This window comes from Aspergillus aculeatinus (assembly GCF_003184765.1).
Source record: "Aspergillus aculeatinus CBS 121060 unplaced genomic scaffold BO66scaffold_7, whole genome shotgun sequence".
NCBI lineage: Eukaryota > Fungi > Ascomycota > Eurotiomycetes > Eurotiales > Aspergillaceae > Aspergillus > Aspergillus aculeatinus.
In genome coordinates, this window is record NW_020291476.1 from 66,240 (window position 1) to 91,242 (window position 25,003).

The window sequence follows — 25,003 nt, forward strand, 5'->3', positions numbered from 1 at the left end:
CATCCCCCACCAGCCGAACTCTCTCTCTCTCTCTCTCTCTCTCTCAAAAAGCAACACCCACGATCACAACCACACTTTCGCCGTCAAAATGCCTCATGCGACCGAGCCCCCGGTCCCCGAGACAGAAGATTCGGTCTTCGAAAATGTGATGCGACAGATGAACGGCCCCCTCGGGGACGGCGCCATGTCCTTCGATTTCCTGTCGCGCGATCTGGAACCCGGCGAGAAGGCCGACGACGCCGTGGACTACGAGGATTTCGACGACGATGAGCTTCCCGAAGAAGAAGAGCGGACGGGCCCTTCCGCTGCTGCCGACCACGACGACGACAATGGCATGATGGATCTCGGCGATGAAGACGCAGACAAGGATCTCTTTGGCGGGGAAGACGAAGATCTTTTTGGTGGTGGCGGCGGCGGCGAAGAGGATGATATTGGTGCTGCCGGCCGGGAGGGTGAGGATGATACACAGCAAGGCCCCCGCGATGAGTTGGACGATCTCTTCGGCGAGGGTCCGTCCTCGCCGGGCGCGGATCATGCGGATCCCACGCGAGACTTGTTCTTCGATGAGGAAGAGGAGACGACGGCAGCAGCGGCGACCGATGAAGCACGACCGGTAGTGAAGGGGTCGGTGGAGGCAGCAGCAACGGCGGCGGCGGCGGAGCCGGTAATGGAGGCGCCGGTGCCTTCTCTATCACAGGAGCCCGCGGCGGCGGCGCCCATGGATGAAGACGAGGCGGATCTTCTGCAGGAGGATGAGGCGCTGAGTCCGACGGCGGAGGATATGGATCCCGCGTCGCTGCGGGCGTGGAAACTCCAGCAGCAGCTGTTCGCCATGTCGGCGTACGGGCCGGACAACCCGCCTGCTCCGCCGGAGAACGTCGAGGAGCTGCTGCATTCGCTGTTCCCCACGTTTGACCGGAATGCTCTACCCCGGTTCCTCGAGCTGATTCCGCATAAGAAGGCCTTCTTCCTGGGCAAGCAGCCGCTGAAGCCTCCGAAACCGGTGATCCCGAGTAAGGTCAACATTGAGTTGGCGCAGGACCAGGAGCGAGTGTTCAAGGCCGCAGGCCAGGTCTTCAAACGCCCGCATGAAGCCGAGCATTCGGGCTTGGTGACGATTCTGGAGGCTGCGCAGGAGGACGAGGAGGAGATTCGAGAGGAGTTCGAGCACGATACGGACGTTGATGATACTTTGCCTGGCGGTGTCTCCCTGCATGACCTTCAGATCGTTTGCGCAGATTGGGATGTCAAGGACGATATCTCTATCATGGAAGTTGATGAGCCGGAGACTCAAGACGTCGACATGGAGGACGACTGGCTTCTCGACACAAATCGTCCCACGAAGAAACGCAAAATCGGTCGGGATCCATTGGAGGTAGTGGCACTCGCCCATATCGATGTGCCCATTGTCGATGACCCTGAGCAGGCAACCTCGCGGATCGCCCAGAAGGTGGTTGTCGACATGAACGACCCTCATATCCTCCTCGATGAGCGTGGACCAGAGAATGCCACGCAGAAGCCCAAAGCGTTGGGCGCCATTAACCGCGATGAAATGGACGCCAGTGTCACCAAGCGTCTCACCTCACGGTACAACATCTCGAACGACCAAGCTTACGATATGCTCAAGCAAAACCATCAGAACAAGGTCCGAAGCACTCTGGGCAATGTTACGTTGGAACACAGTATGCCTGCTCTACGCCTGCAGTGGCCTTACTACAAGACGGAGCTGGCCAAGGCCGAAGCTCGCTCGTTCCACCGTCCAGCACTTGCTTTCAGGCCGGGACAGACATGTTGGTTCAAAAACACCGCGTACATTAAGCGCAAGCATCAAAGGGGCAAAGACGTCAAAGCCCTCTTTGATTCCACCAAATCCCTCTCCCTGGCTGATAACTCCAACGTCTTGCTGGTCGAATACTCGGAAGAGGTTCCTATCATGCTGTCCAATTTCGGTATGTCTAACCGCTTCATCAATTACTACCGCAGGAAGAGCATGGAAGACCCCACGCGCCCGAAGGCAGAGATTGGCGAGACCGTTGTCCTGCTCCCTCAAGACAAGAGTCCGTTCTCAATCTTCGGTCACGTCGATCCGGGCGAGATAACCCCCGCAATCTCCAACTCAATGTATCGCGCACCGCTGTTCCAGCACCAGGCCAAGTCGAACGACTTCCTGATCGTGCGCAGCACGACTGGCTCCGGCGGTAGCGACTACTACATCCGGAACATTGAGAATCTGTATGTGGCTGGGCAGCAGTTTCCTTCGGTGGACGTGCCCGGGCCCCACTCGCGGAAGGTCACCACGGTGGCGAAGAATCGTATGAAGATGCTGGTCTATCGTCTGCTGAAGAAGAGCCCCGACCTCCGACTCTCCATCAGCGACGTTACGGCGCACATTCCCGGCACCAGTGATATGCAGAACCGTCAGAAGGTGAAGGACTTTCTTCAGCACGACAAGGACTCGAAGTACTGGGTGCCCATGGAGCCGGTTCCGGAGCAGGATGTAATTCGGTCGTGGGTGCAACCGGAGGATGTATGTCTGCTGGAATCCATGCAGGTCGGTCAGCAGCACCTTCACGACACCGGCTTTGGCAACGATGCCGAGACTGGCGGCGACGATGATGACGATGGAGAAGGCGAGAGCTTCGAACAGCAAATGGCACCTTGGAAGGCTACACGCAACTTCCTCCTGGCCTCTCAGGGTAAAGCGATGCTCAAACTACACGGTGAAGGCGACCCTACTGGGCGTGGAGAGGGATTCAGCTTCATCAAGACCTCCATGAAGGGTGGATTCAAGGCTGTTGGTGAGAGTGTGGAGGATAAACTCGATGCCCAAAGACTCAAAGAATTGGGTGGCCACAGCTACAATGTCGCTCGGCAGCAGAAATCCTACGAAACGTCCATTCGCCGCATCTGGGATGCGCAGAAGGCCAGCCTGTCGTCGACCGTTGAGCATTCCGATGAGGAGAGCGACATTGACCGCGATGACGAAGCCGAGTACAGCAAGCCGACACCCAGATCCGAAGCGCCTACGCCGGCCCCATATCGGCGCGACGACGAGACGACCAGTCAGTTCAGCAGGATGAGCTTGCCAGACCAGAGAGGCAAAGTTCTGCGCATCATGCGGACATACAAGGACGAAAAAGGTCAACTCTATCAAAAGGAACAGATGGTCTTCGACCCCAAGGTTATTCGGCACTATATTCAACACCGTCACCGCGTGGAAGCTTTGAGCACGAAGTAAGTTTTCCCTTCCCAATGCTCTGGAAAAGTTGACTGACCGTCCCAGACTGGATTCTTTGCAGCCCACCGGCGATCCGGAAATCGATGCTCGCAACAAGAAACTGTATGTTTCATCTGCTCCCCTAAATATACCTTATAGGCCCTTGGGGACTTGGGCACACTAACCATCTCAACTCCACCACAGTCTGGAAGCCGAATTGAGCCGTCTCAACCGCAACAAGGAGCGTCGCTTTGCCCGCGAGAAGCAAAAGGGAGCTGCCCGTGCCTCAGCCGGAGATTCACCCGCCGACGGTGGCGGTGGCTCCGGCAAGTCCGCTGGCACACAACGCAAATGCGCCAACTGCGGTCAGGTCGGCCATATCAAGACCAACAAAAAGTGCGTTCTCAACCAGGATGAGTGTCTTCACCCCCCAATTGATTCCCAATCCTCGTTCTTTACTGCTTCTTCAACACCCCGCTCTTCTCCTTGGCTGGCCTCTCCATCGCCTCGCCCGTCTCTGTCCACCTCCCCTCCGGCTCCCACAGCCGCAGGAAAAACAGGAGGCGATGGACGAAGGCGCATGGCACTCCCCCTAAAAGGCATTCTAAAAAAGCCCACCACCACCCCTGGACCTGATTCTGGATGTGCATCTGGCACTGGCTCCCACGCTAGACCCTCCTTTCCCGGGATTCCCAATTAGCGGAAACAAGCAAGCTCAGCAACCCATTGCTGCTGCCCACTGCATAGGATCCTTTCACCCCCTTCATAACCCAAGATGCGCATCGGAAGACAAGGACCTATCTTCATAAAACCCCAATTGAGGAATCCAAGCTAACACATGAACCCACAACCGCCAAACAGACTCTGTCCCCTTCTCAACGGCACCATGAAACCCGAGGATCGAGTCAGCGACTCCGCCTTTGCAATGGGCGCGCCTCCTGCTCTGTGAATGATAGCCGTCGCTCACCTACAAGTTTCTGTCAACCCTCGACACATCCGCACCTCTTCTCACCAAATCGCATCCACGTCCGACTCCTCCCATATCTCTTACTTTTGACCATATGATACCCCCAAGTCTCAGACTTTTCAGAGCTCTTGCTTCTCGCCTACTTTTTCCCCTCTCCCTATACCTTCATCGCAGATCGCTTTTGCCTGGATATCAGGCTTTCAGAACAATCCGTCTGTATCTCCTACTTTCCAGTATTCCACCCTAACGTGTTTCCCTATACACACGGCCGCTTGAGAACTATCGATGTTGCAGTGATCGGCTCGCAACGCAATGTCACATGGGTTTGAAATTCAAATTGCTGGGACTAGAAGCATAAGCAACAAGCATCTTTCATCTCGTACTTCGCACGCTTTTGCTTGACTTGACCATGTAATTGGCGTTACCTTGGCGCGGCGCTGGATTCAGCAACATGACATAGAATGGTCCCTCTAGCCATGACTATCTCTGTCGTTTGGGCAAATGACCATCTCAAAAATTGAATCCCAATGACATAACATATGATAATTCCATTTCTCCTACACGTAGGTTGCACAAGCTCATATGACCCCTGCGGCTAGTAGCTTGCTCTGTCGTAATAAGAATATTCTCTACTGTGGGCTGTGAAGTAGCTGTTCAAAACCTGTAGAAGTAATTGTTCGTTTCATCGTATCAATATCCAATAACGACTGACAGCCGGTACAAGTAGATATACCGGTAAGATATCTCGCTTCTGAAGGATGAGTGATGTCTGCCACATAAAAATGTCTAATGAAGAATACATCATGAGCCTTTCGTGTACATTCGTCGCTCTTGATTCCCGAGGTTCATGAAATAAAGGGTACCCAGCCAACGACGCTACGAGCCATATAGTTCCGACAGCTGGCCTCGCCCTAGACGGTAACGACCCCGATCAGGAGTTAAGGCTACGGCCACGGACTTGGGACGTCGATAGGTGTAACCCAAGAATGCCCCTTTCTTGCGCATCTCGAGCACTGTTCTCCGCATTTGCCGGTCACGCAGAAGCTTGTCCCGCGGGCGTTTTCGCTCCTTCCTCTTGCGATCCTTGTGCGGAGAGGCTTTACCTCCTGGCCCTGGACCTAGACCTGGTGCGGGATATCGATTCGTATCCTGGGGCAGAGGAGTTTCGGCTTTAGCTGGAACCGGCTCTTCGATCTCACTGTCATCTTCGGGGTGATCAGGATCCGACATGATGGAGATATTATCGTGGTCACCCTCGTATCCTGCATCGTCAAAGTACCTGGTGTCCTCCCAGCCTTTCACTTTGGGGATGAATGGAGGAACCGACTGATGGATCTCATCCCACTTGATGTTGCGGAAGAAAGGATGAATCTTGATATCTGCTGCGTCGTTTGGGAAGACGTAAAAGCCCTTGTAGTTTCGACTGCGAGGATCCATGTTATAGAAGAAATGTCGGGATGGTAATCGGGAGCTCAGAGAGTCATTAATCTTGTACTTGCTTGACGACAGCCGATGCTCCTTTTCTTGAAGCAGATAATTGATAAGGTCAATTGCGTCAGGCGAAACCCGCTTGTCCGACGCTCTACTAGCGGGAAAGCAGAGTGTCTCATGGTGATGCTTTTGTCTTGATTAGCTTCATTAGGGGTTTCAGGTATCGTACAGCCACGTACATGGATCTTCATCTTGGTCTTCTGACGATCGTGCGAAGCAAAGGGCGTGAAGCCGTAGAGACACTGTCGCGCTCGAGTTAGCACTGTTCATACATCTCAACGACCATCGTACCTCGTATAGTATGATGCCGATACTCCACCAGTCGCATCGGCCGTCATATAGCTCACCCCGAACAACCTCTGGTGCCATGTATTGGTTAGTTCCCACAACGCTTGCGGCCAAACGCCGCTTCTGAGTGCGGTCACGCCATCCAAGCAGGCCCATCGTAGGTGGTGTACAATCAGTCTCAGTTCCAGGACCGAAATCATGGAATGATGCCTTTGCCGGCTTGCGAGCTTCTTTTCTGTCCTGAGAATCCCCGGCCACTTGGATCCCGAGTTTCCTGAGCAGGGAGTATCGCTGCTCATTGTAATATACTTGATCATGAGCCCAATGTCCGTCAAAGGCTAGGCCAAAGTCGGATATCTTCAAATGACCGGACGCAGATATGAGGAAATTGTCGGGCTTGACATCGCGATGAATCCAACATAGCCGATGGGCTTCTTCGATACACAGGATCATCTCTGCAACATACCATCGGGTGATTTCTTCGGGCAAGATGCACTGGCGCATTAGCAATCCCAGGAAATCACCACCGACCATGTAGTCCATGATAAGATACAAATGGTCACGATCCTGGAAGCTTGCAATCAATGGCACAATCCATCGAGATTTGGCCGATGCAACAAGAAAGTCTCGTTCGGCTCGGAGGTGACCTTCTTGGCTGTTGCGTATCATTGCAGATTTCCGGATCACTTTCATTGCAAATACATCCTTCTTGACCCCTACCATCATCCTCCGACGTGTGCTTGTGGTCCCATCCATGACAGAGATAGACCGGGTTTTGAGCTTTGCCAGCTCTCCTCTGCAGAATGAATGCTTCTCCCCATGTGCATTGGTACCGTCACTTTCTGCCACTTTCTGTTCTCTGACCAGCCTCACAACTCCAAAACTCCCCCTTCCTAGAACCTTGATTGCTTCAAATCCAGCGAGAGATACCGTCTCGTCCTGTCGGCCACAACGAGAGTGACTTTTGAGAACACGACATTGGCGCAGATACTGCCGTTCCTGGATGATCCAGTTTTCCCAAATTCTCGCCCTTTCTTCGGGAGCCAGAGGAAGGCCATAAATATACTGCTCAAGCTCATGCTGGCGCTGCGAGCGAAGATCCGTCCCACAAAATACCGAGTTGAAATATGTTTCGAAGAAGACTTTTGCATTGGCAGCAGCCTCTACCGTAATAATCGAGGGCGACCGACCGAGTGAGCCTTCGATCACTTGGGTATGTGTACCCTCGTCGCTGCTAGACGGTGACCTTGTTTGTTTCGCCTGCTCGGGATCTACAATGCCTTGCTTCGAGCCTCCTGACGGCTCTCCTGATGTGGGAGGCGTCGTGGGAGGAGTTGTCTGAGGAGTGGAACGTGTACAAGTCGGAGACACACTGTCTTCCGGCGTGGTTTGGGGATCGGAGCTATCCTGAGCACTGTCGCCTTGCTTGTCCAATGCAGGGACAAGTGACGGCCCTGGAAACTGAGGAAGCCGAAAACTAGGCCGCGAGCGAAGATGTGAGCGACGGATGACCGTATGATTTCCAAAAGTGGTTGATAGCTTGGTTGACACAATATGTGTGAGAGCTGCCGGTGTCGACTGACTTCGCTTCAAAACTTCGGATAACCGTTTGTGGCTTGGTCGCACGATTGGGAGAGGGGCTTGCAGGGGTGCTTCTGAGGGTTTTGAGGCCACCTCTGGGTGGGCTTGGACATTTTCGACGGACTCTTTGATGTGATTGGAACTGGAATCAAGGTTACCAGTCGGGCTGGATCCTTCAGACGCATCCGGAGATCCATCGAGGACTGCAATCCGACCGGATTGCTCTTCATTCTGTCCATTCTCGACAGGAGCAGGAAAAGAGTGAAAGGTCTGTAAGGGGACGCGGTCATCCTCGACTATTCGTGGGTCATCTGGGTTGTGGGCTGCCACTGCTTTCAACACTACGGCCATCAATTAGCTTGGTGAATTACTCATGAGAACTGAACGAGCGGCGACGTACCTTGCGTAGGGTTTCGTAGACCCAGGAGTGACAGTATTCTCGAGCTCCGTTGGCGGATACGTTCTCGAACGCTGTCCTTGCTCTTAAGCTGACTCGGGTGAGGGTCAGAGCTTCGAGTACCTGACATCATTGTCTCGATGGTAGATCCTTCACTGCTCATGATATCGAGAGATGTTGGGCTATCATCCGGAGTTTGCGAGCTCTCGTCCATCCTGAGCTGCCTTGAGGCGACTGGACCGACTCGATATTGATACTATGAGGGGGACTAGAGCTCGTCATGCACCTACCCTTAATCATAGAAGTACATGTGCTGCTTGCTTTATTGTATGAAATGAAAGAAAGAAAGGCACCGTCATGTGCTTCATCACTCTGTCGAGACATGGAACGCCTCTTGAGTTGAATGCCTATGTAGTTATAGAAGAGATGAGGGAGTTGCAAGGTTGGCGCAGCGAGAGGAGGTGCCCGCCGCGGGCGTGGATTGATGCAGTCCCGATTAGGCAACCCCCATGAGAGTCACTCCATCCATCCATCCATATATACGTCTACCGAGGAAGGAGCGCTATGACTACGACGAGAGGCCAAGATGATGTATGATGGATGATATGCAATCACTTTTTGAGATTGTGAACACAGATATTCCGTTACTATCCTCCTCCCTGCCAAATGCAGCGGACGGCTGTGCAAAGAAACAAGTCGGATATCACAGAAATCAAAAGTCATATATTCGAAAACCCCTGGAACACCGATTCTTTTGGGAAAGAAATTAAATCCAACAGACATGATAGCAATAGAAAGATTAAATGCAATAGGATGGGAGACTGCGTTTCCGCAATCAGAGCGATGCTGGGTACTGGGTCAACAAGCGGAAGGGCGGAAACAAACATCCCCAGGAAACTGCTTATTTGATCTCGAGCAGCTTAACGTCGAAGATCAACTTCGAGTTGGCAGGGATGCCGGGAAGAGCACGCTTGCCATAAGCAAGGTGGGCGGGGATGGTGATGCGGCGCTCCCCACCGACGGCCATGCCGGCAATACCGATGTCCCAGCCCTTGATGACCTCACCCTTGCCAAGCTTGAAGGTGAAAGGCTTGCCCTTCTTGTTGGCTGCAGTCACACATGTTAGTCGAGTCATTGCTTGATGTGAGATATGATTTGGGACTTACCATCGAAGACCTTGCCATCCTCGAGCTTGCCGATGTAGCGCATAGCAACGGTGTTGCCGGCCTTGGCAGCAGCGCCCTTGCCAAGCTTCTTGTCGTCGACCTTGACACCCTTGACCTCCTTGACACCCAGGGTGCCGGTGGTCTTCTCAGCAGGCTTCTCAGCAGGCTTCTGGGCGGAGGGAGTGGGGCCCTGCTCCAGGTTCTTGGCGAACTGAACCTTCTTGCCCTCCTTGGCATCCTTCTTCTCCTCAACGGGGGCAGCCTCGCCGTTGTTCTTCTTGAGCTTCTTCTGTTGCTTCTTGCTCAGAGCAGGCTCGTTGGCAGCAGGCTTGGCCTCCTCGGCGGCACGCTTGTTCTTGCCCTTGGTCTCGACCAGCTTGGGGGCCTCCTCGTCGCTCTCAACCTCGGTGATTCTGGGGTCCTCCAGCTCATCGAGGTCGTCGCTCTCGTCCTCCTCGCCCAACAGAGCCTCGAGATCCAGCTCCTCCTCACCAGGGGGGAGGTCGTAGTCGTCCTCATCGTAGTCATCCTCGTCGTCGGAACCACAGGGGCCGTGCTCATCAGCGGGGACGACGTAGTTACCGGTCAGGTAGATGGTGTGGGTACCGGTGACCTTGAAGAAAACACGCTCCTCCTCACCAACGGTGATGTCGAGAGGCTGCTGGCAGTTCTACATGGCGAAGAGTCAATGGATTGTTAGATGGCATGATCAGAGATTTGGCTCTTACCTTCTCGGGGTCCAGGGTACAGAGGACCAGCTCATCCAACTCGAGACCCTCGTCGGACTCATCATCAGAATCGTCATCGGTGGCGGGGGCCTTGCCCTTGACCAGCTTGGAGATAGCAGCCTTCAGGTCGAACTCCTCATCCTCGTCATCTTCCTCGGAGTCCTCGTCCATAGCATCCTCGAGCTCCTTGCGGGCAGCAGCAAGCTTGAGCTTGCGGGCCTTCTCCTTGTCGCTGGGGCCGCCGTTGACCTCCTCGTCATCCTCGGAATCTTCCTCGGAGTCGTCCTCGTAGTCCTCATCATCAGACTCGTCCTCGAGGTCCAAGCCAGGAGGAGGGCGAACGAGCTTCAGGGTGGCGCGGGGACGCTTGTTGGAGTCGAAGCCATCCTCGTACTCGGGGGCCTCATCGGGGTCGATGGCAGCCATGGTCACACGGAACTTCACATTGTATTAGCATCATTTCCGAGATGGTTTTTGGTCTCAATGTCAATTGGACTCACCATGGCAGCTGCCTCAGGGACCACGGCGGGAATCAGAGCTCCGCCAGCGGGAACTCTGAGCGCATAGACGGCAACAGGCTGAACACCAGACATTTTGAATGTGATATGTGATATAGGGGAGGGGGGTATGAGTTTTTGTAAAGAAGGACACGAACAGAGCCCGACGAAAAGAAAGAGAGAAAAGGCAGAGAAAAGATCGTCTACCAGAAAGCACGGAAGAACGAAGGGAACAGAAGGAGGAGGAAGAGTCGAGGAAGAGGAAAAGTTTTGACGCCGCCGCAGCACGCCCGGAATTGCTGTGGCTGCACCGAGACCGTCCTTCACCGCCTTTGAGCTTTTTTTTTTTTTTTTTTTTTTTCTTCATCAAGGATTTCCCGGGCAACCAATCACATCGGAAGACCCACTCTGTCACCGCCTTCCAAGAACTGGAAGGCTCTCTATCATTCAGGTTCGAGCTCTTATCGAGTCACGTGATGTATCTTCTCCACTCCCCGCGCATGCAGTCCGAGGTCCTTCATTGCCTCTGCCGCTTCCAGACCCATTCATTCATTCGCTGCTATCGGGAACCACAGGCACACTCTCATTGTCCTTGCCCGATCATGCTACTTCTCTTGGCCCAACATGGGCTCAGTGTTGGATCAGAATTCTAGTGCCGTGCGCAAGCGTATTCAGAACCGTACGTGCTGATTACTCCCCCTCATTCCGCTGCCAGGCACGTCCGCACCGCTAATCGCTTATCGCGCCGCTGTATAGATCAATTCGAAGATGAGGGTGGCGAAGAATACGATGCCTCCACCTTTGGTGGCTTCAGCGATTATATGCGCAGGAAGAAGCTCAAGCTGCAGAATTTGGACGCTGAGATACGCTCCTCTGCTTCTGAGAATCCCCCCATCTTTCGAGGCGTCGTAGCGCACGTGAATGGCTACACCCAACCGTCTCTGCAGGACCTTCATAAATTGATTGTCAGCCATGGCGGTGGTTTTCTCCAGTACCTGAGCGGCAAGACGGATGCCACTCACATCATCGCCAGTTCACTGACCCCTAAGAAACGGGAGGAGTTCCGAAGATATCGGATTGTGAAACCAGCATGGGTAGTGGAGAGTGTCCAGGCGGGTCGCTTGCTCCCCTGGGATCAGTTCCGCGTCGTTGACGAAGGACATGCACAGAAAGTCTTGAAGTTCGACAATGGGCGTATGCTGAGCCAAACCAACACTTCACAGGCCGGCTATCGGGAGCAGAGCAGGAATAGCTGGTATGCCTCTCAACTTCAGGCAACGGAGGCAACTAGTCCCGTGAGGTCTCCTTTGGGGCAGCCTGCGGGTTCAGCATCGACGGAGACACAACCGAACTTGGCTTCCCAGTCGGACTATGGCGAATTTCCTAGCTTTTCGATGGACGAGACGGGCAATCCTCTCCCTGTCTCGCAACAAACCAATGTACTATCTTTTCCCAGGGATCCTGAACCTAAAAAGGACGACCCAGGCAATGATATTATTCCTCCCCGTTCAAATATCTCGCAAAAAACATCCCCATCGGCTCAACAAGCTAGTCCCTCGAAACCAGTTTTGACGTCTGAAGAATACAATGCTCAACTCTTGACGGATCCCCGCATGCGCAACTCCAGTGTAGTCAACCCGGAGTTCATCCAGCAATACTACAAAGAGTCACGTTTGCATCATCTCTCGACGTGGAAGGCGAATCTTAAAGCCCAACTCCAGTCGGCAGCTGCGGAGAAGTCGCAATCCCAGTCCAAGCGCGCGAAACCTGTTCCCGGCGCCAGACGATATATCATGCATGTGGATTTTGATTGCTTCTTTGCCGCTGTATCGACATTGAAACACCCTCATCTGGAAGGAAAGCCGGTGGCGGTGGCACATGGCGCTGGGTCGGGCTCTGAGATCGCAAGCTGCAACTATGAGGCACGTGCGCATGGGATCAAGAACGGAATGTGGATGAAAGGCGCTTTGGAAGCGTGTCCTAGTCTACAGGTCGTACCTTATGATTTCCCGGCATACGAGGAAGCGAGTCGAAAATTCTACAACGCCATCCTCGCCATAGACGGCATTGTTCAGAGTGTGAGCATCGATGAAGCGCTTGTCGACATCACCATGCAATGCTTGCATGCTGGAGGTTCGGATGGGAGAGGTGTTTCTGAAGGGTCTATCTACCGGGAACAAGCCAAAGCCGATGAGATTGCGCAAGCATTGCGGACAACCGTAAAGGAACAAACGGGCTGCGCAGTCTCCGTGGGCATTGGTGGCAACATTCTCCAGGCTAAAGTAGCCTTGCGCAAAGCGAAACCGGCGGGTCAGTCTCAGCTGAAGCCTGACGAAGTACTAGATTTCATAGGGGGTCTGACGGTCCAAAGTCTTCCGGGCGTCGGTCATAGCATGGGTGCGAAGTTAGAGGAGCTAGGCGTCAAGTTTGTGAAAGATGTTCGGGAGTTGACTCGTGAAAGGCTCACATCCAGCTTGGGTCCCAAGACAGGCGTCAAGCTTTGGGAGTATGCGCGAGGCATCGATCGGACCGAGGTCGGCAACGAGACGATACGCAAGTCCGTCTCTGCCGAAGTCAACTGGGGGATTCGCTTCGTCAATCAGAATCAGGCCGAGGATTTTATCCGATCATTGTGCGATGAGTTGCACAAGCGACTAGTCGAGAACCTCGTTAAGGGCAAGCAGTTGACGCTCAAGGTGATGCGGAGAGCAGCCGACGCGCCCCTGGAAGCTGTGAAGCACCTGGGACACGGCAAATGCGACATTCTCAACCGAAGTGTCATGCTCGGCGTAGCCACCAATGCGTCTGAGGTTCTTGGGAAGGAGGCCGTGGCCATGCTTCGCAGCTTTGGCATCTCACCAGGTGATTTGAGAGGGTTGGGGGTACAAATGGCCAAACTCGAGCCGCTCAAGTCTGGGTCTCCTCGCAAGCCCGACGGCAGCCAGCAGCAGCTGAATTTCAAGGCATCGCCCATCCGCAGAAGCATCGAGCGACCTGAAGACCCGGACGACGTGGAGAGTCCTCGGCGGGGCGAGTCCGAGACCGTCCGGTCCGTCCCCTCGATGCACGAGAGCGGCCACAAGCCATTGAACATATCAGGAACGCAATTCATCCTGCCCTCGCAGATTGACCCGCAGGTCGTCGCCGCACTCCCCAACGACATTCGCTCGAAACTGGTAGCCCAGGGCCGGTCTCGCCGCGACACGCGGTCGACCTCGCCCTGTCCGCCCACTCGCACGCGCCGACCCATAGGGGGCGCAGAGCTGCCTCCGCCGTCACAGCTCGACCCAGAGACGCTTATGGCGTTACCAGAGGACGTCCGGGCCGAAGTACTAGGTTATTACACCCGCGACTCCAGCGACCCGGACAACCAAACCCCCGAACCGTGGACATCAGCACCTACCACCACCGCAACCACCAACCCTCCCCGCCCAACCTCCTCATCCTCAAGCTCCCTCAAACTCCGCAAACCCACCACGCCCACCAAACGCCGTCGCGGCCGTCCTCCCATCATCAAATCCAGTCTAGCCACGACCCTAACTCAAGCCAAATTCGTCCGCCCGAACCCGCCACCACCATCAGCTTCAGCATCAACCACCACTACCACCACCACCACCGACCCTCAAGCAACAGAAGTCTCCGCCGACTTTCTAGCAGCATTACCCGAAGACATCCGCCAAGAAATCCTCGAAGAACAGCGTCGAACCCGTCTGCTGCAACGCCCAGCCCTCCACCCTTCAACCCACGCACGACCACCGACAACAAACAACAATGCCCCTCCACAACCTGCCCGCGAGAAAACAATCCCCCTCCCCCCGCTCCCCGCACGCCCCACCTTCACCGCCAACCGCCTAACTTCCCTCCCGGACCTCCGCAACGCCCTGAAAGCTTGGTACACCGCTTTCAACCCCAGCCCTGATCCCAACGAAGAGGACGAAGCAGACGAAAACGAAGAGGAAGAAGAAGAAGAAGAAGAAGAACCAGGCCCCTTCGACGAAGACATCCTCTCGCTAGCCCGGTACCTGAAACGGGTTGTCCTGGACGAGCGGGACCTCGATAAAGCGGTCGCCGTCGTAAGGTGGTTGATCTGGTTGGTTGAGAATGATTACCCGGGGGTCACGGCTGATACTACTGGTACTAGTAATGGTGCTGGCGGTAGCAGTAGCGGTAGCGGCAGCGATGGCCCGGCGAGTTCTGCTCACAGTAGCGGGGGCGGGAGCGCCAGCGGTAGCGGTCCCGGGTTTGGGTTTGGGTTTGGGAGCTCTCAGGAGGAAGACGCTTTCAAGACGCCCAGTCCGAGTGGCAAGATCTCCCGGCCGGAGGGCGATGGGTCCCAGCGGCAGCGGCAGCGGAAGCAGCAGCGGAAGCAGCGGGTCGGGAGGAGGTGGGGGGTTGCGGTGAGGATGGTGAAGGAGAGTGTTCTGGAGGCGGTTGGGGAGAGGGGGTTGGGGGTGGTTGATTTTGAATGAGGGTTTTTCCAAATCTAACTTGACTAGGGAGTAAACGTGTGTTGTATATTACTCATAGTGTGTTAGTTGATGAGTCAAGCTAGTTGAGGTTTGATTAGGTCACTGGAGAGGGGTGTTGCAGGCATTTAATCGAACTTGATGAAGTGGTACATACATACCCTGGAACAAATCTCAAAACAAAGCACATACATTTGGTACATTACATAGGAACGATAACATGCGTTCAGTATACCACTCCACTAAGCTACATCCCCATAGTCCGGTCCGTACTGACTACATATACCATCCACTGTACCCAAGCAAATCAAGCACCCGTACCATAACACCACATAACATATCACATATACACCACTCACCCCACACATAACCCATAATCCAAGCAACATGATAACACACCAATCGCTCAATTACTTATAGCCACTAATCTCAATACAGCAACAATCAGGCAACCCACCCAACCCTCAAAAACCACTCCACCATCCTCCTAACCAGCACGGCATCCCCATCCACGACCGTCCCAGCCCCCTCCAACGCGCGACTCACCCCCCTGGCCCTCTCCGTCCGGAACCGCAGCTGTCTGCGCTTCGCCAACACACTCTCCGGGAACTCATACTTGCTCGCAAAGAAATCCACCAACTTGATCGGGGGGTTGCGCACGGGGTCCGGGTCCGCGTCGCGCAGACGCTGCACCCATTCGCTGGGAGGTAACTCGACGAAGTCCAGCCCGGCGCGGCGGAGGGCAGGCAAGAGGTCCCGCGTCCAGTGGAAGGGGGATGGGTTGGTGAGGTTGTAGAAGATTTCTCTGGCTCCTTTGCTGGGGACATTCACATTCACAGAGGCAGAATCGGTAGGTGTGGGGGTATCGGGAGGGGCTGCAGTCGAGGCTAATGCGATGTCATTCACGGCGGTGGCGACGACATCCACCGGTAGCCAGAGGGGTTCCTCGTCGAGGGCGGGGAGGGCGCCGATGGTGCGGGCGGACTGGAGCATCAGGGGGATGGCCTCGGTGGCGTTCCAGATGCCGTGGACGGTGTCGCCGACCACCTGGCCGATGCGGAGGACCCGGACGGCGAAGCCGGGCACCGTGGCGGTGGCGCGGGCGCAGATGTGCTCGGCGACGAGCTTGGATTGCGCGTAGCCCATGCTCTGCGCGGCGGCGAGGGAGGATGGCAGGGTCTCCGGGACGGGGTTGAGGTCCGAGTTGACTACGGCGCTGACGGAGGAGCAGAAGTTGAAGGTGGCCGGGTGGGGGCGCTGGGCTCTGAGGCATAATGCCAGCAGATTCTTCAGGCCGCCTAGGTTGTCCTTCTCCAGGCTGCGGAGGGTGAGGTTGAAGTTGACGGACCAGGCGCAGTGGATGACGCTGGTGAGTTCGCTGGTGAGGGTGGTGTAGGTGGAGCGGGGCAGGCCGAGGGAGGGGTCGTCGCTGAGGCTGGAGGGGAGGGCGATGAGTTTGCTGCGCGCCTCGGGGGTCAGGGAGGCGTAGAGGAGGCGCGTGGTGAGGGATTGGTGAAGCCGGGTGTAGGCGTCGATGGGGGAGGCGGCGCGGATGAGGCAGTAGATCTTCTTGACCTCGGGGTTGGCTGCAAGCTGGGCCACAACATGGCTTCCCAGAGACCCAGTGGCGCCAGTGACGAGCTGGATGGAGTTAGCGAACCAGAGAACTTATCTCTAACAGCGATTGAACGCGACTTACAACGTACTGCCCGTCCAGGTCATTTGCACACGGCACATGCTCCTCAAAGTTGCTATACTTCTCAATCATGCCCTGCATCTGCTCAACAATCGATTCACCCTCATCCGTCACGCCAGTCTTGAGGTTAGCAAGATACCGAGCCAGCAAGCGGATGCTCGGCTGCTCAAAGGCGATATTGAGCCCCAGCTTCTGTCCATTCGTATCGATCTCTCTCGAAATCACCGAGCGCAGCTGCGTGGCTTGCAACGAGTCCATTCCCAGAGCAAAGAAGTCCGCATCATCGGTCAACAGACCCTGACTCTTGAGTGGGAGGATATCCGCGAGCTGCTCCTTGAGGAACGACCGGAGCTCTGCCTCCGACAGTGCCAGGGTTCCCGTCATGGCGTCTTCAGCCTCGTAGGCCTCTTCGATTAGACGTTCGTATTCCCGGTAGAAGCCTTGTCTGATAACGGTTCCCTTGTCCGTGCGAGGATATTTTGCATCCGCGGGTAAGACACGCACCATACTCTTGGATAGCTGACCGAACGCAGGCATGGATTCGTGGGCTTTCTCGACAGCGGGCCAGATCGCTTCCACGATCTTCTCGTCAGACAGAAACTGAGAGTCAGGGGCACGGACTACCGCGAGCCCGATGCAGGCCTTGCCCGCCCCGAAGACAATAGCCTCACTCACTGCACTATTCTGCCGGACGCGTCCCTCGAGGTCAAGCGGGTTCACCTTTTCGCCGTTCACAAGGACGAGTGTGTCGTCCAGCCGGGCATAGTACTTATATGCGGTCATGGTGGGATGCTTCACGAACAGATCCTTGGTGGCATACGAGCCATCCGGGCGGTTGGACATGACCTTCGAAGGCCAGCCGTCCAGACAAATAAGCTCGAACACCCCCGGGAACCGCTCCTCGAATTGCAGATACTTCTGCACTGTCTCCGACGGACGAAGCCAGTCCCACCCTTTGTCATCCCGAGGTCTTGTAGACATCATCAACTGGCCGGTCTCTGTCCTGCGATCCTTGTCAGCACGCTTTCATTAATCAACCACAGAAGAAGTACTTACGATCCATAGTGACTGATGAGATGTACTCCATTCTCAACCAGGAGGTTTCCCAGTGAGTCCGGACAAGCTGACCCGCCGAACATAACCGCCTTGAACTTTGCAAGCGCAGCGATACCCTCGGGGGTCTCCGCGAGCAGCTTGAGAGCATAGGGGACACCATAGAAGATCTCAAAGTCATGAGACTCCATGATATCGAGGAGATACTGCCTCGTCAGCGGCAACTTAGCGTTGTAGAGATGCAACTGCTTGCTGGCATGAATCGTGCGGAACAGGCAGCTGATCCCGTGGTTGTGATACAGCGGCAGCGTCACAAACCCGCACATGTTCATATGGCCCGCATAATTCTTCAAGGCAGCTTGCTGGGTGTGGAAGATGGGCTTCGGGAGGCCCGTCGAGCCACTGGAGTGGATAATCCATGCGATATGTTTAGACTCCGCAACAGGATCCAGAGATGGCGTCAGGTTGGTGTCAATTTCTTCGTCCGGAATTGGAAAGTTGTAGCATTCCTCAGTCGGGATTTCATCGATGAGCAAGTCAGGAACGCGCTTCCTGATCTCTTCGGCTGTATCTCTGAAGGATGAGTGCATGAAAATGTGCCTCGACTGTGTTCTTTCCAGCAAGGACACATAGGCGTCGATCGAGATCCGCGTGGACAGCAGCAGACCCGAATGTCCGAGTTTGGCCAGCGCCAGGAGCATGACAAGGTAGTTGAGGTCCGAAGGACCTAGTAAAGATATGACGGTGGGAGTCTCTGCGGAGGATTTCCGGGGCGGAATACTTTTGGCCAATACTTGGGCGACGCGGAAGGCGTAGACATCGAGTTGGTGAAGGGGATAATCCACATACTCGATGCCGTTGTGTGGGTAGGAAATCACAGGCTGTGAATCACCCAGAGATGCACGTTGGCGGACAAGCTCGTCGAGTGTCAAGGGCTCTCGCTGTGATGTTTGAAGGGGGACATGATCGTCCTTTGCGAGAGGTGCCCGCAAAGAAGGCGCTTGCGGGAGTATTGCAGAAAGCATTTTGGTCAAGAAAGCAGTGATTCTGCGCTCAATGAGAATAAATGTGTCTCTGAACAGATTGATGAGACTCCAGCTTTTATATGCATCGTTCCTGCAAACAATCCGAATCGCCTAAGTCTCATGGTAGAAGGGTTCCGTCATGCACTCTCTGGTGTTGGTGGAGAGAGGCATGGATATCCGGCCAGCCCGGATATTTCTCCGAGCTCGACTGCATGCTTGCATGGCACTCCATCGTTTCGAATAACTCAATTCCGAACCCATTAACAAGTTTAGTCTGTCTGTCTGTCTGTCTGTTAATACCAGCAATGGAGGCGGCACTGCGTATCACATGTATCCTAACAATCATAACCAGCCACGGCAGTGGATCTTCACTATCGGCCTCGTGCATCTACAACAACGAAACAACTGCCCGGGGCAACTCGAACGAGCGGGCAATACAACACAGGGAGGAAGAATACGCCGGAGGAGAGTCCAATAAGATACAAGTCATCCCAAGTCGTGTAGTCATTTCATGTCATTAGATCAGTCAAAAGAGCCTGGTCAGGCATGCAGCATTCCCAAGACATCATGATCGAGTCGCTACATGGGGAATGTCGGCGGATCGTTACTCAGATTTGTGAATGCCTAAGCAAGAAGCATTCAGTCAGTCTCTCCGGGTCAAAATCCAACCACAACGATATCACTTACCCAGGAGTCAATCTGCGTCCATAGGAGTGAACCGTCCAAGCTATCCAGAAAACTCAGGTCTATCTCCGACTCCAAAGGCGACGGTGTGAAATTGGTCAGCGGTAGTCCACTCGGATAATCATAGGAGCCAGCCTCCAGGGGTCCAGAAGGATATATACTAGTCAGGCTCAACTGTCCTTGCTCCGCCAGTGTGCTCGAATTCTGGCCCTGAAAGAAGACAGCGCGAAACCCCTCGGAGGTATCGCTGGATGAGCCAATCCGCCTACGGACTTCTCGCCTCAGCTCTTCCAGAATGATGCTGTAGCGACGACTGGGTGAATTCCTCCGGGTGGCCTCTGCCAGATGCTGCTGGCAAGTTTCCGCCAGGCTGAACAGGGAGTAGAGATGGTGGACATCCTCGATCCCGGGGGAGGATATCTCAAAGGTAGTAGATAATCGATGCTGTTGGATTGTATATATGTACACCACAATGATGGCGCAGAAGCACACGTAGTGGGTAAACCAGAACGATTGTATCAGGACCCTCTGTTTCGCTAAGCTATCCACTAACCTCATGGCTTGCTCGGCAGCCTCGATGCACTTGAGCACGTGGTGAGTCACCGTAGGATGGGGGATCTGTGGCGTGCGGTTCAGATCCGTAAAATCGTTCAGCAGAAACGACCGGGTCGTATGAATCACCGCGTGTGAGTAAGCCAACTGCAGAACCTGGCTCTGCCTACATAGTGGAGGGATCAGGCTCGTGGCCCGAACACTATTGAAAAGTGGAGGGGTGGCTGCTTTCCAGTCTTCAAGCTTCGTCATGAGGCGTGCAACCGTCTCAATCGACGCATCTCGCGATAGAGGGCTGACTGTATACAACTGTCGCGAGATCTCACCAAGAATACGACCCAGTCTAAGCAGTTAATCACTACTGTCAAGCACCAAGGAACAGATCCAAGCATACCTATAGTGGAGAAGGGAGGCGGTCATCATACAATCCCCCACCCCTGGTCTGGTCGATGAATATTCTTCCAACATGTCTTCATCGTGGACTTCATCAGGCAGCTCTTGATCAATGTCCTCATCATGAAGCAGACGAGGCCTCCCAAACATGACGCTTAGATATTTATCCAAAGTATAAGTGCTCCAGAACAGGCGCTTCCGAAGCTCCCGGTCGAGATAGGAATTGCCATCGCGGGGGACTTTGCCTCGGTGCCGTCGGTGCAAACCCAGCGCCGTCACCAGCTGGAGGGCTGTCCCGAAGGAGTACCAGCACTCGTTGGCCCTGGAGGAAGAGAGTAGATAGAAACATTGGCCCAGTCGCGCCTGCACTGATTCCAGACGCGGAGCTCCAGACTCCAGGGCGGTCATAGATTTGGAGGCCGCATACCACTGCTCGCTGCGATTATATCAGCCTGCACAATGGTCCAAGGCCGTGGAGGCAAAGCACACTCACCTTCCATGCTGCCTATCTATCTGACTATCTGGGTCTTGCTCCTCGTACAAAGTGCCCACAGCGAAGATCATGAAGATTATGGCTGTTCGCGCTACCATGCGCCCCGTTGGGGGGTTGGATACAGAATGATTACATTCATACACCTGCTGCAGCCATTGGTCCACACTCCCGCGATGCAAGAACCGATATGTGACCATGGACAAGTCGAAGTAGGTACTAACCAGCTCCCGAGCCTTCTCATACGGAGGCAGTGTGGATCCAACGTCGCGATGGGCCGCGTACGGTTTATCCCCAAACTTGAACACCGAGGTATTCTTGGATGGAGATTCATTCTGTAGTGCATCGGGAACCGCTCGTTTCTCATCCTGATGTAAACGGCGCCAGACGCGATTAAGGAAGGACAGGCCTGAGGCCGGTCCTAGATAATTACCTTCCAAATCGGTCACGGCGGGGTCCGGTGAGTTGCGCTGGGAGATGTTGTTGTTGTTATTGTTGCCGCGGTTGCGATCATACAGATCTTGGTGAGAGGCTGATCCAATGCGTGACAATGAGTGTGCGATTGGATGTGAGCGCCGTGTTCTCGGACCGTGAACCGCATGAGTGTCTCCGAGCTGCTCGCCAGATGAAGCAGGCAGGGGCTCGGGGGGAAGACCTCGTGAGTAGGCGGCATTGTATTCGCATACCAGCGACAGCCGTGTACACCTTACGCAGGGAATGGTTCCCGTACAGCGAGTCTTCTTTTCCTTGCAATGATCGCAGGCCCGGGTAATCTTTTGCCGGGGAGTATTGGATTTGAGTATAGATGAGGAGGACTCGGAGGACCTTCTCGGTCGTTTTGCAGCAAGTATATCTCGGCCATTGGCACTAGATCGAGACCTAGATCGAGACCGAGCCCGAGACCGAGCCCGAGCCCGACGGTGACTGTCACCGACGACTCTTGGTGGCACTGGGTCCTCCGATGACGACAAACTGTCCACCGCAGCGACAACAGTGGCAGCCATATGGACATATCCCGGATTTCGAGGTTGGTTGGCTGGGGGGGATTAACGAGAGAGGCGGTACCACAGAAAGGAGGAGAAGAATACGTAGGTAGTAGGTAAGGTACCTAGTAAGTAGTAATCATGGAGAGATGCAGTCAGTGTCAGTTTAGTGGAAGGGAGAAATTTCCGGGGATGGCGAGAAGAGCGGGGAAATCGTGAGTCTAATCCGGATTTCCCAAAGGCGGGGGAGGCGAAGGAATTTGACCCAAACATAACAAACATCTTCTTTGCTGTCACTCTTGTCAGTCTGCAGAATCTGGAACACCCCCTACTGAGCGTACAGTACAATACAGACAGTACAGGGCATCAGAGACAGCCAAGTAAGGAAATTTTGTACAGATGCAGATGCTGATAAAACATCACCTCTCATGATGATTGATGAGTCAGCTACATAAAGCAAAGTCTGAATAACTATCAGATACTAGATATACTGTAGATCAACCAAAGAGCTTAGATCTACATGGACTGTACAGTACAGAGTCTATTTGCATACCATTAAGACACGCTTCACGTCCAACTGATCTTCCCAGATGTTCCAGATCATCCGAAGACCCTGCAGAGAATACAAAGCTATAATTCGGTCATTGAGAAACTACCGACGTAGAACTAGAGCATGAGAAAGAGACCAGAGAACAGCATACACTAGCACCAGTGCGAGCGAATAATGTAGATTCCATTCTAGGGAGAAGAACGCAATTACTCGTAGGAGTGGCAACGTCACGGGTTATCCGCGCAAAAGCACGGAGCTGGTGGCAACCAACATGAGAACATCAAATCCCGCTTCAAAATACATGCCCGCACGCCCACTATATTCCAAGCAACTTCCCTCGCAACAGGGATCCTCCCATTCTGCTCAACTCTTCCAACCCGGTTGTGTCCCATTCTCTGTTCCAGGTCGTGCCGCAACGGACATAAGACAGAAGGCACCGGGAAAAGTTCATCCCCGATGCTTCCTGCTTCGCCTGTTTGATGCAGGCCCAAGCCCAACAAATGTAGCGGGTCTCCATCGCACAAGGGCAACCGGAGTGCAAGCCATGTGCGATGGGCCGTGGTCGGGGTGTGAAGATCAGAAATGAAGGCCGGCCGTCATCATCATCGTCATCGTCAATGTCAAGAACTGTTGCTGCATGAAACGAGCGACTTCCTAGCGAGCTTAGGCTAACCCTAGAGGTTTTGTTGGTTTATCGGCGGGGTCTCGGGAGAGTTGGTGTCTGACTCTTCATCGGACTCGTCGCTTTCGAGCTCATACATCACCTCGTCCTCGCCCTCCTCCTCTTCCTCCTCCTCCTCAGGTACAGAGAGCGTCACATACTCGCTAAGGATGTCTTGAAGCTCGATGAGCCCGGTGGGCTGCCTCATCCTAGACAGGACTTCCCGGGTTAGCTCCCCGTCTCCGATTCGTATGGTCTCCATCAAGCCATTTATCAGGCTCTTATAGACCCTCAGGAGTTCCTCGGTGCGCTTTTGTTCGGCCTTGCGGCGCTTGTCCTTGGACTCATTGACCTGGCAAGAACGACCGTGAACACGGCACTGGGTGCAAGGTATTCCCGTATCTTTTATGGTGCACTGCAACGGGGTTTCTCAGGTCAGACTAATGCAGAGGTGAGGTCGAGTCAGGATGGAGATCAGAAGGTTCATCAAGAGGGGCTTTAACAGTGATACTCTTTTTCGAAATAAAAACGGTACCTTACCCTTGTTCGCAGCCGCTGGCACTCAAGGCACGCGGTGGACGCTCGCCGTGTCTTTCCACTCTCGGGAGCCGGGGGAGGGTCTCGAGCCTCATCTTCCTTGGCTGCCTTGGGCGCGATAGAACGATAGGACGTGACACCGCGTTCGGACATGCTTCAACCCGGGCGTGTAAGACGACCAGAAACGGGGATAAAGCAAACAACGGAGGATCGGACTCGAGGCGAAAAGGGAAAGGTGAAAGAGGAACCTTGAAGGGACAAATACACTAGGGTGGATCGTGGGAAAGAAAAGAAGACCAACCGATCATGCTCCTCCTGGGGAGGCACATCTATGACAATAGAGAGGAAAGGGTCATGCTCGATCGAGACGATCTAAGACCTCTCAGTACAGCAATCTGCTGCCCTGCTGCACTTGGTTAAGAAGCTAGGGGAAAGAATGAGCACAGGTGTGTGGATGAGGTCGACTCAGCCAAGCCAGCATCGGGAGAAAAGGAAACACACAGAAATGCAATGTCAGACGCCAAAAGCCCCTCCCGGGAGCCTAATGGGGCGCGATCAGGAGTGCACCGAAAGTCAAACTTGACCAAGACGGGAAAGGCAGTCAAACTCGAAATCGTCAGGCCTTGAAAGGCGGCATTTAGGATATCTACGCACCAACCGGGTCTAATCCCTCCTTTTCCAAATCAACCTGAAAGAACATTGGGAACTTGGAAGCCACAAAAGCGTGCAGATACTTGGACTGGTTCTGTGGCAGCTGCGGCCTCTGGGCAGAGCAAGGAAAGGTAAGAGTGGAAGGTAGGTAGGTAGGTAGGGGGAGGGGGTGGGCGCTGAGGAGGGGCGGCACTCGACCGCTTGTTATGAACGAACCGGTGTGAGCCATCGATTCTCTCCTCTCCTTCTCTCTGACACTTCCCAGGTACCAGAGGGTCCTCGTCAAGGGACAACTACCAGCAGGAAGGGATTGGGCTTAAAGTTACGATGGGGGAATCCAGTGGGCAGGTGGTAGTTGCAACTTGTGGTAGTTGCAACTTGAGTTTGACGTGCAGATGACGAGACCACGACGATAGTGAGGACAAACCAGGCTCTATCGGTCATGGGAGGGGGGCGATTAGCAATAACCTCACACGAGAGCCAGACTGTGTATGCCATGATTGCCATCTCAGTCCTGGGTCAGTTCCTCGACTCGAAGCAGCCATCTGGCCAGGCTCTGGTTCGATTGCGATTGGGCCCGTGACATTGCAGGTCCACCGCACTATCACCAGAATTCTCGGCCGCGGGAGGGGATCTCTTTTCTGGTCTCGTTCCACTTGGAGGGATCACTCGCTTGCTGAAAATGCAGAAAGTGCAGAAAGTACCGAACCATACTGAATTTGCATTCTTGCCGTCACGACAGACATGCATGACGTCGCTTGTCTGCATTGCCAACCGAGCTGATTGCACGGGTCTTGTCTCCGGGCAGTAGGATATAATGCTTAGGTAGGTATTGAGTAAGGGAGAGGACGACTACCGTACTTGTCAAAATCACGGGCTGTGACGCTCTTAGCGAATCTGAGTGCAGGACTGCCCCGGAAAAAGTATCCA

General features: G+C 54.4%; 8 protein-coding genes across 8 annotated transcripts; 2 read left to right on the forward strand and 6 right to left on the reverse strand.

Moving 5' to 3' along the window:
• Positions 1 to 88: 88 nt before the first annotated feature.
• BO66DRAFT_315362 (DUF3591 domain-containing protein) lies at positions 89 to 3,917 on the forward strand (the record flags this gene model as incomplete). Its single annotated transcript, XM_025643469.1, has 4 exons — positions 89 to 616; positions 698 to 3,234; positions 3,284 to 3,340; positions 3,422 to 3,917. The coding sequence occupies 4 exons, from the start codon at positions 89 to 91 to the stop codon at positions 3,915 to 3,917; spliced, it is 3,618 nt and encodes a 1,205-aa protein (XP_025507164.1).
• Positions 3,918 to 4,928: 1,011 nt separating this feature from the next.
• On the reverse strand, positions 4,929 to 7,895 carry BO66DRAFT_367018 (serine/threonine-protein kinase; the record flags this gene model as incomplete). The annotated part of the gene is made up of 3 exons (XM_025645278.1): positions 4,929 to 5,801; positions 5,855 to 5,917; positions 5,967 to 7,895. The coding sequence occupies 3 exons, from the start codon at positions 7,893 to 7,895 to the stop codon at positions 5,061 to 5,063; spliced, it is 2,733 nt and encodes a 910-aa protein (XP_025507165.1). The 3' UTR covers positions 4,929 to 5,060.
• A 646-nt stretch (positions 7,896 to 8,541) lies between these two features.
• BO66DRAFT_367019 (FKBP-type peptidyl-prolyl cis-trans isomerase) lies at positions 8,542 to 10,574 on the reverse strand. Its single transcript, XM_025645279.1, has 4 exons — positions 10,336 to 10,574; positions 9,836 to 10,273; positions 9,108 to 9,777; positions 8,542 to 9,048 (listed from the first exon to the last, which is right to left on the reverse strand). The coding sequence occupies exons 1-4, from the start codon at positions 10,426 to 10,428 to the stop codon at positions 8,843 to 8,845; spliced, it is 1,407 nt and encodes a 468-aa protein (XP_025507166.1). The 5' UTR covers positions 10,429 to 10,574; the 3' UTR covers positions 8,542 to 8,842.
• Positions 10,575 to 10,893: 319 nt separating this feature from the next.
• BO66DRAFT_367024 (putative DNA damage repair protein Mus42) lies at positions 10,894 to 14,801 on the forward strand (the record flags this gene model as incomplete). The annotated part of the gene is made up of 2 exons (XM_025645280.1): positions 10,894 to 11,011; positions 11,089 to 14,801. Exons 1-2 carry the CDS (start codon positions 10,957 to 10,959, stop codon positions 14,799 to 14,801), a joined length of 3,768 nt encoding a protein of 1,255 aa, XP_025507167.1. The 5' UTR covers positions 10,894 to 10,956.
• Positions 14,802 to 15,127: 326 nt separating this feature from the next.
• BO66DRAFT_462906 (putative NRPS-like enzyme) lies at positions 15,128 to 18,572 on the reverse strand (the record flags this gene model as incomplete). The annotated part of the gene is made up of 3 exons (XM_025652395.1): positions 15,128 to 16,439; positions 16,498 to 17,497; positions 17,551 to 18,572. 3 exons carry the CDS (start codon positions 18,570 to 18,572, stop codon positions 15,243 to 15,245), a joined length of 3,219 nt encoding a protein of 1,072 aa, XP_025507168.1. The 3' UTR covers positions 15,128 to 15,242.
• Positions 18,573 to 19,151: 579 nt separating this feature from the next.
• On the reverse strand, positions 19,152 to 21,832 carry BO66DRAFT_367028 (uncharacterized protein; the record flags this gene model as incomplete). Its single annotated transcript, XM_025645281.1, has 4 exons — positions 20,695 to 21,832; positions 20,203 to 20,637; positions 19,260 to 20,151; positions 19,152 to 19,196 (listed from the first exon to the last, which is right to left on the reverse strand). Exons 1-4 carry the CDS (start codon positions 21,693 to 21,695, stop codon positions 19,152 to 19,154), a joined length of 2,373 nt encoding a protein of 790 aa, XP_025507169.1. The 5' UTR covers positions 21,696 to 21,832.
• A 1,022-nt stretch (positions 21,833 to 22,854) lies between these two features.
• BO66DRAFT_220246 (Zn(II)2Cys6 transcription factor domain-containing protein) lies at positions 22,855 to 23,821 on the reverse strand. The gene is made up of 2 exons (XM_025642673.1): positions 23,426 to 23,821; positions 22,855 to 23,300 (listed from the first exon to the last, which is right to left on the reverse strand). The coding sequence occupies exons 1-2, from the start codon at positions 23,573 to 23,575 to the stop codon at positions 22,899 to 22,901; spliced, it is 552 nt and encodes a 183-aa protein (XP_025507170.1). The 5' UTR covers positions 23,576 to 23,821; the 3' UTR covers positions 22,855 to 22,898.
• A 439-nt stretch (positions 23,822 to 24,260) lies between these two features.
• On the reverse strand, positions 24,261 to 24,853 carry BO66DRAFT_388941 (uncharacterized protein). Its single transcript, XM_025646679.1, has one exon. The coding sequence runs from the start codon at positions 24,569 to 24,571 to the stop codon at positions 24,356 to 24,358; it is 216 nt and encodes a 71-aa protein (XP_025507171.1). The 5' UTR covers positions 24,572 to 24,853; the 3' UTR covers positions 24,261 to 24,355.
• Positions 24,854 to 25,003: the final 150 nt, after the last annotated feature.

Coding starts and splice junctions, on each gene's coding strand:
- BO66DRAFT_367019 (XM_025645279.1), bottom strand. CDS start 10,428: ATGTCTGGTGTTCAGCCTGTTGCCGTCTATGCGCTCAGAGTTCCCGCT. Junction 10,274..10,335: donor TCCCTGAGGCAGCTGCCATG/GTGAGTCCAATT, acceptor TACAATGTGAAG/TTCCGTGTGACCATGGCTGC. Junction 9,778..9,835: donor GTACCCTGGACCCCGAGAAG/GTAAGAGCCAAA, acceptor TTCGCCATGTAG/AACTGCCAGCAGCCTCTCGA.
- BO66DRAFT_220246 (XM_025642673.1), bottom strand. CDS start 23,575: ATGTCCGAACGCGGTGTCACGTCCTATCGTTCTATCGCGCCCAAGGCA. Junction 23,301..23,425: donor GCCAGCGGCTGCGAACAAGG/GTAAGGTACCGT, acceptor ACCCCGTTGCAG/TGCACCATAAAAGATACGGG.
- BO66DRAFT_388941 (XM_025646679.1), bottom strand. CDS start 24,571: ATGGCATACACAGTCTGGCTCTCGTGTGAGGTTATTGCTAATCGCCCC.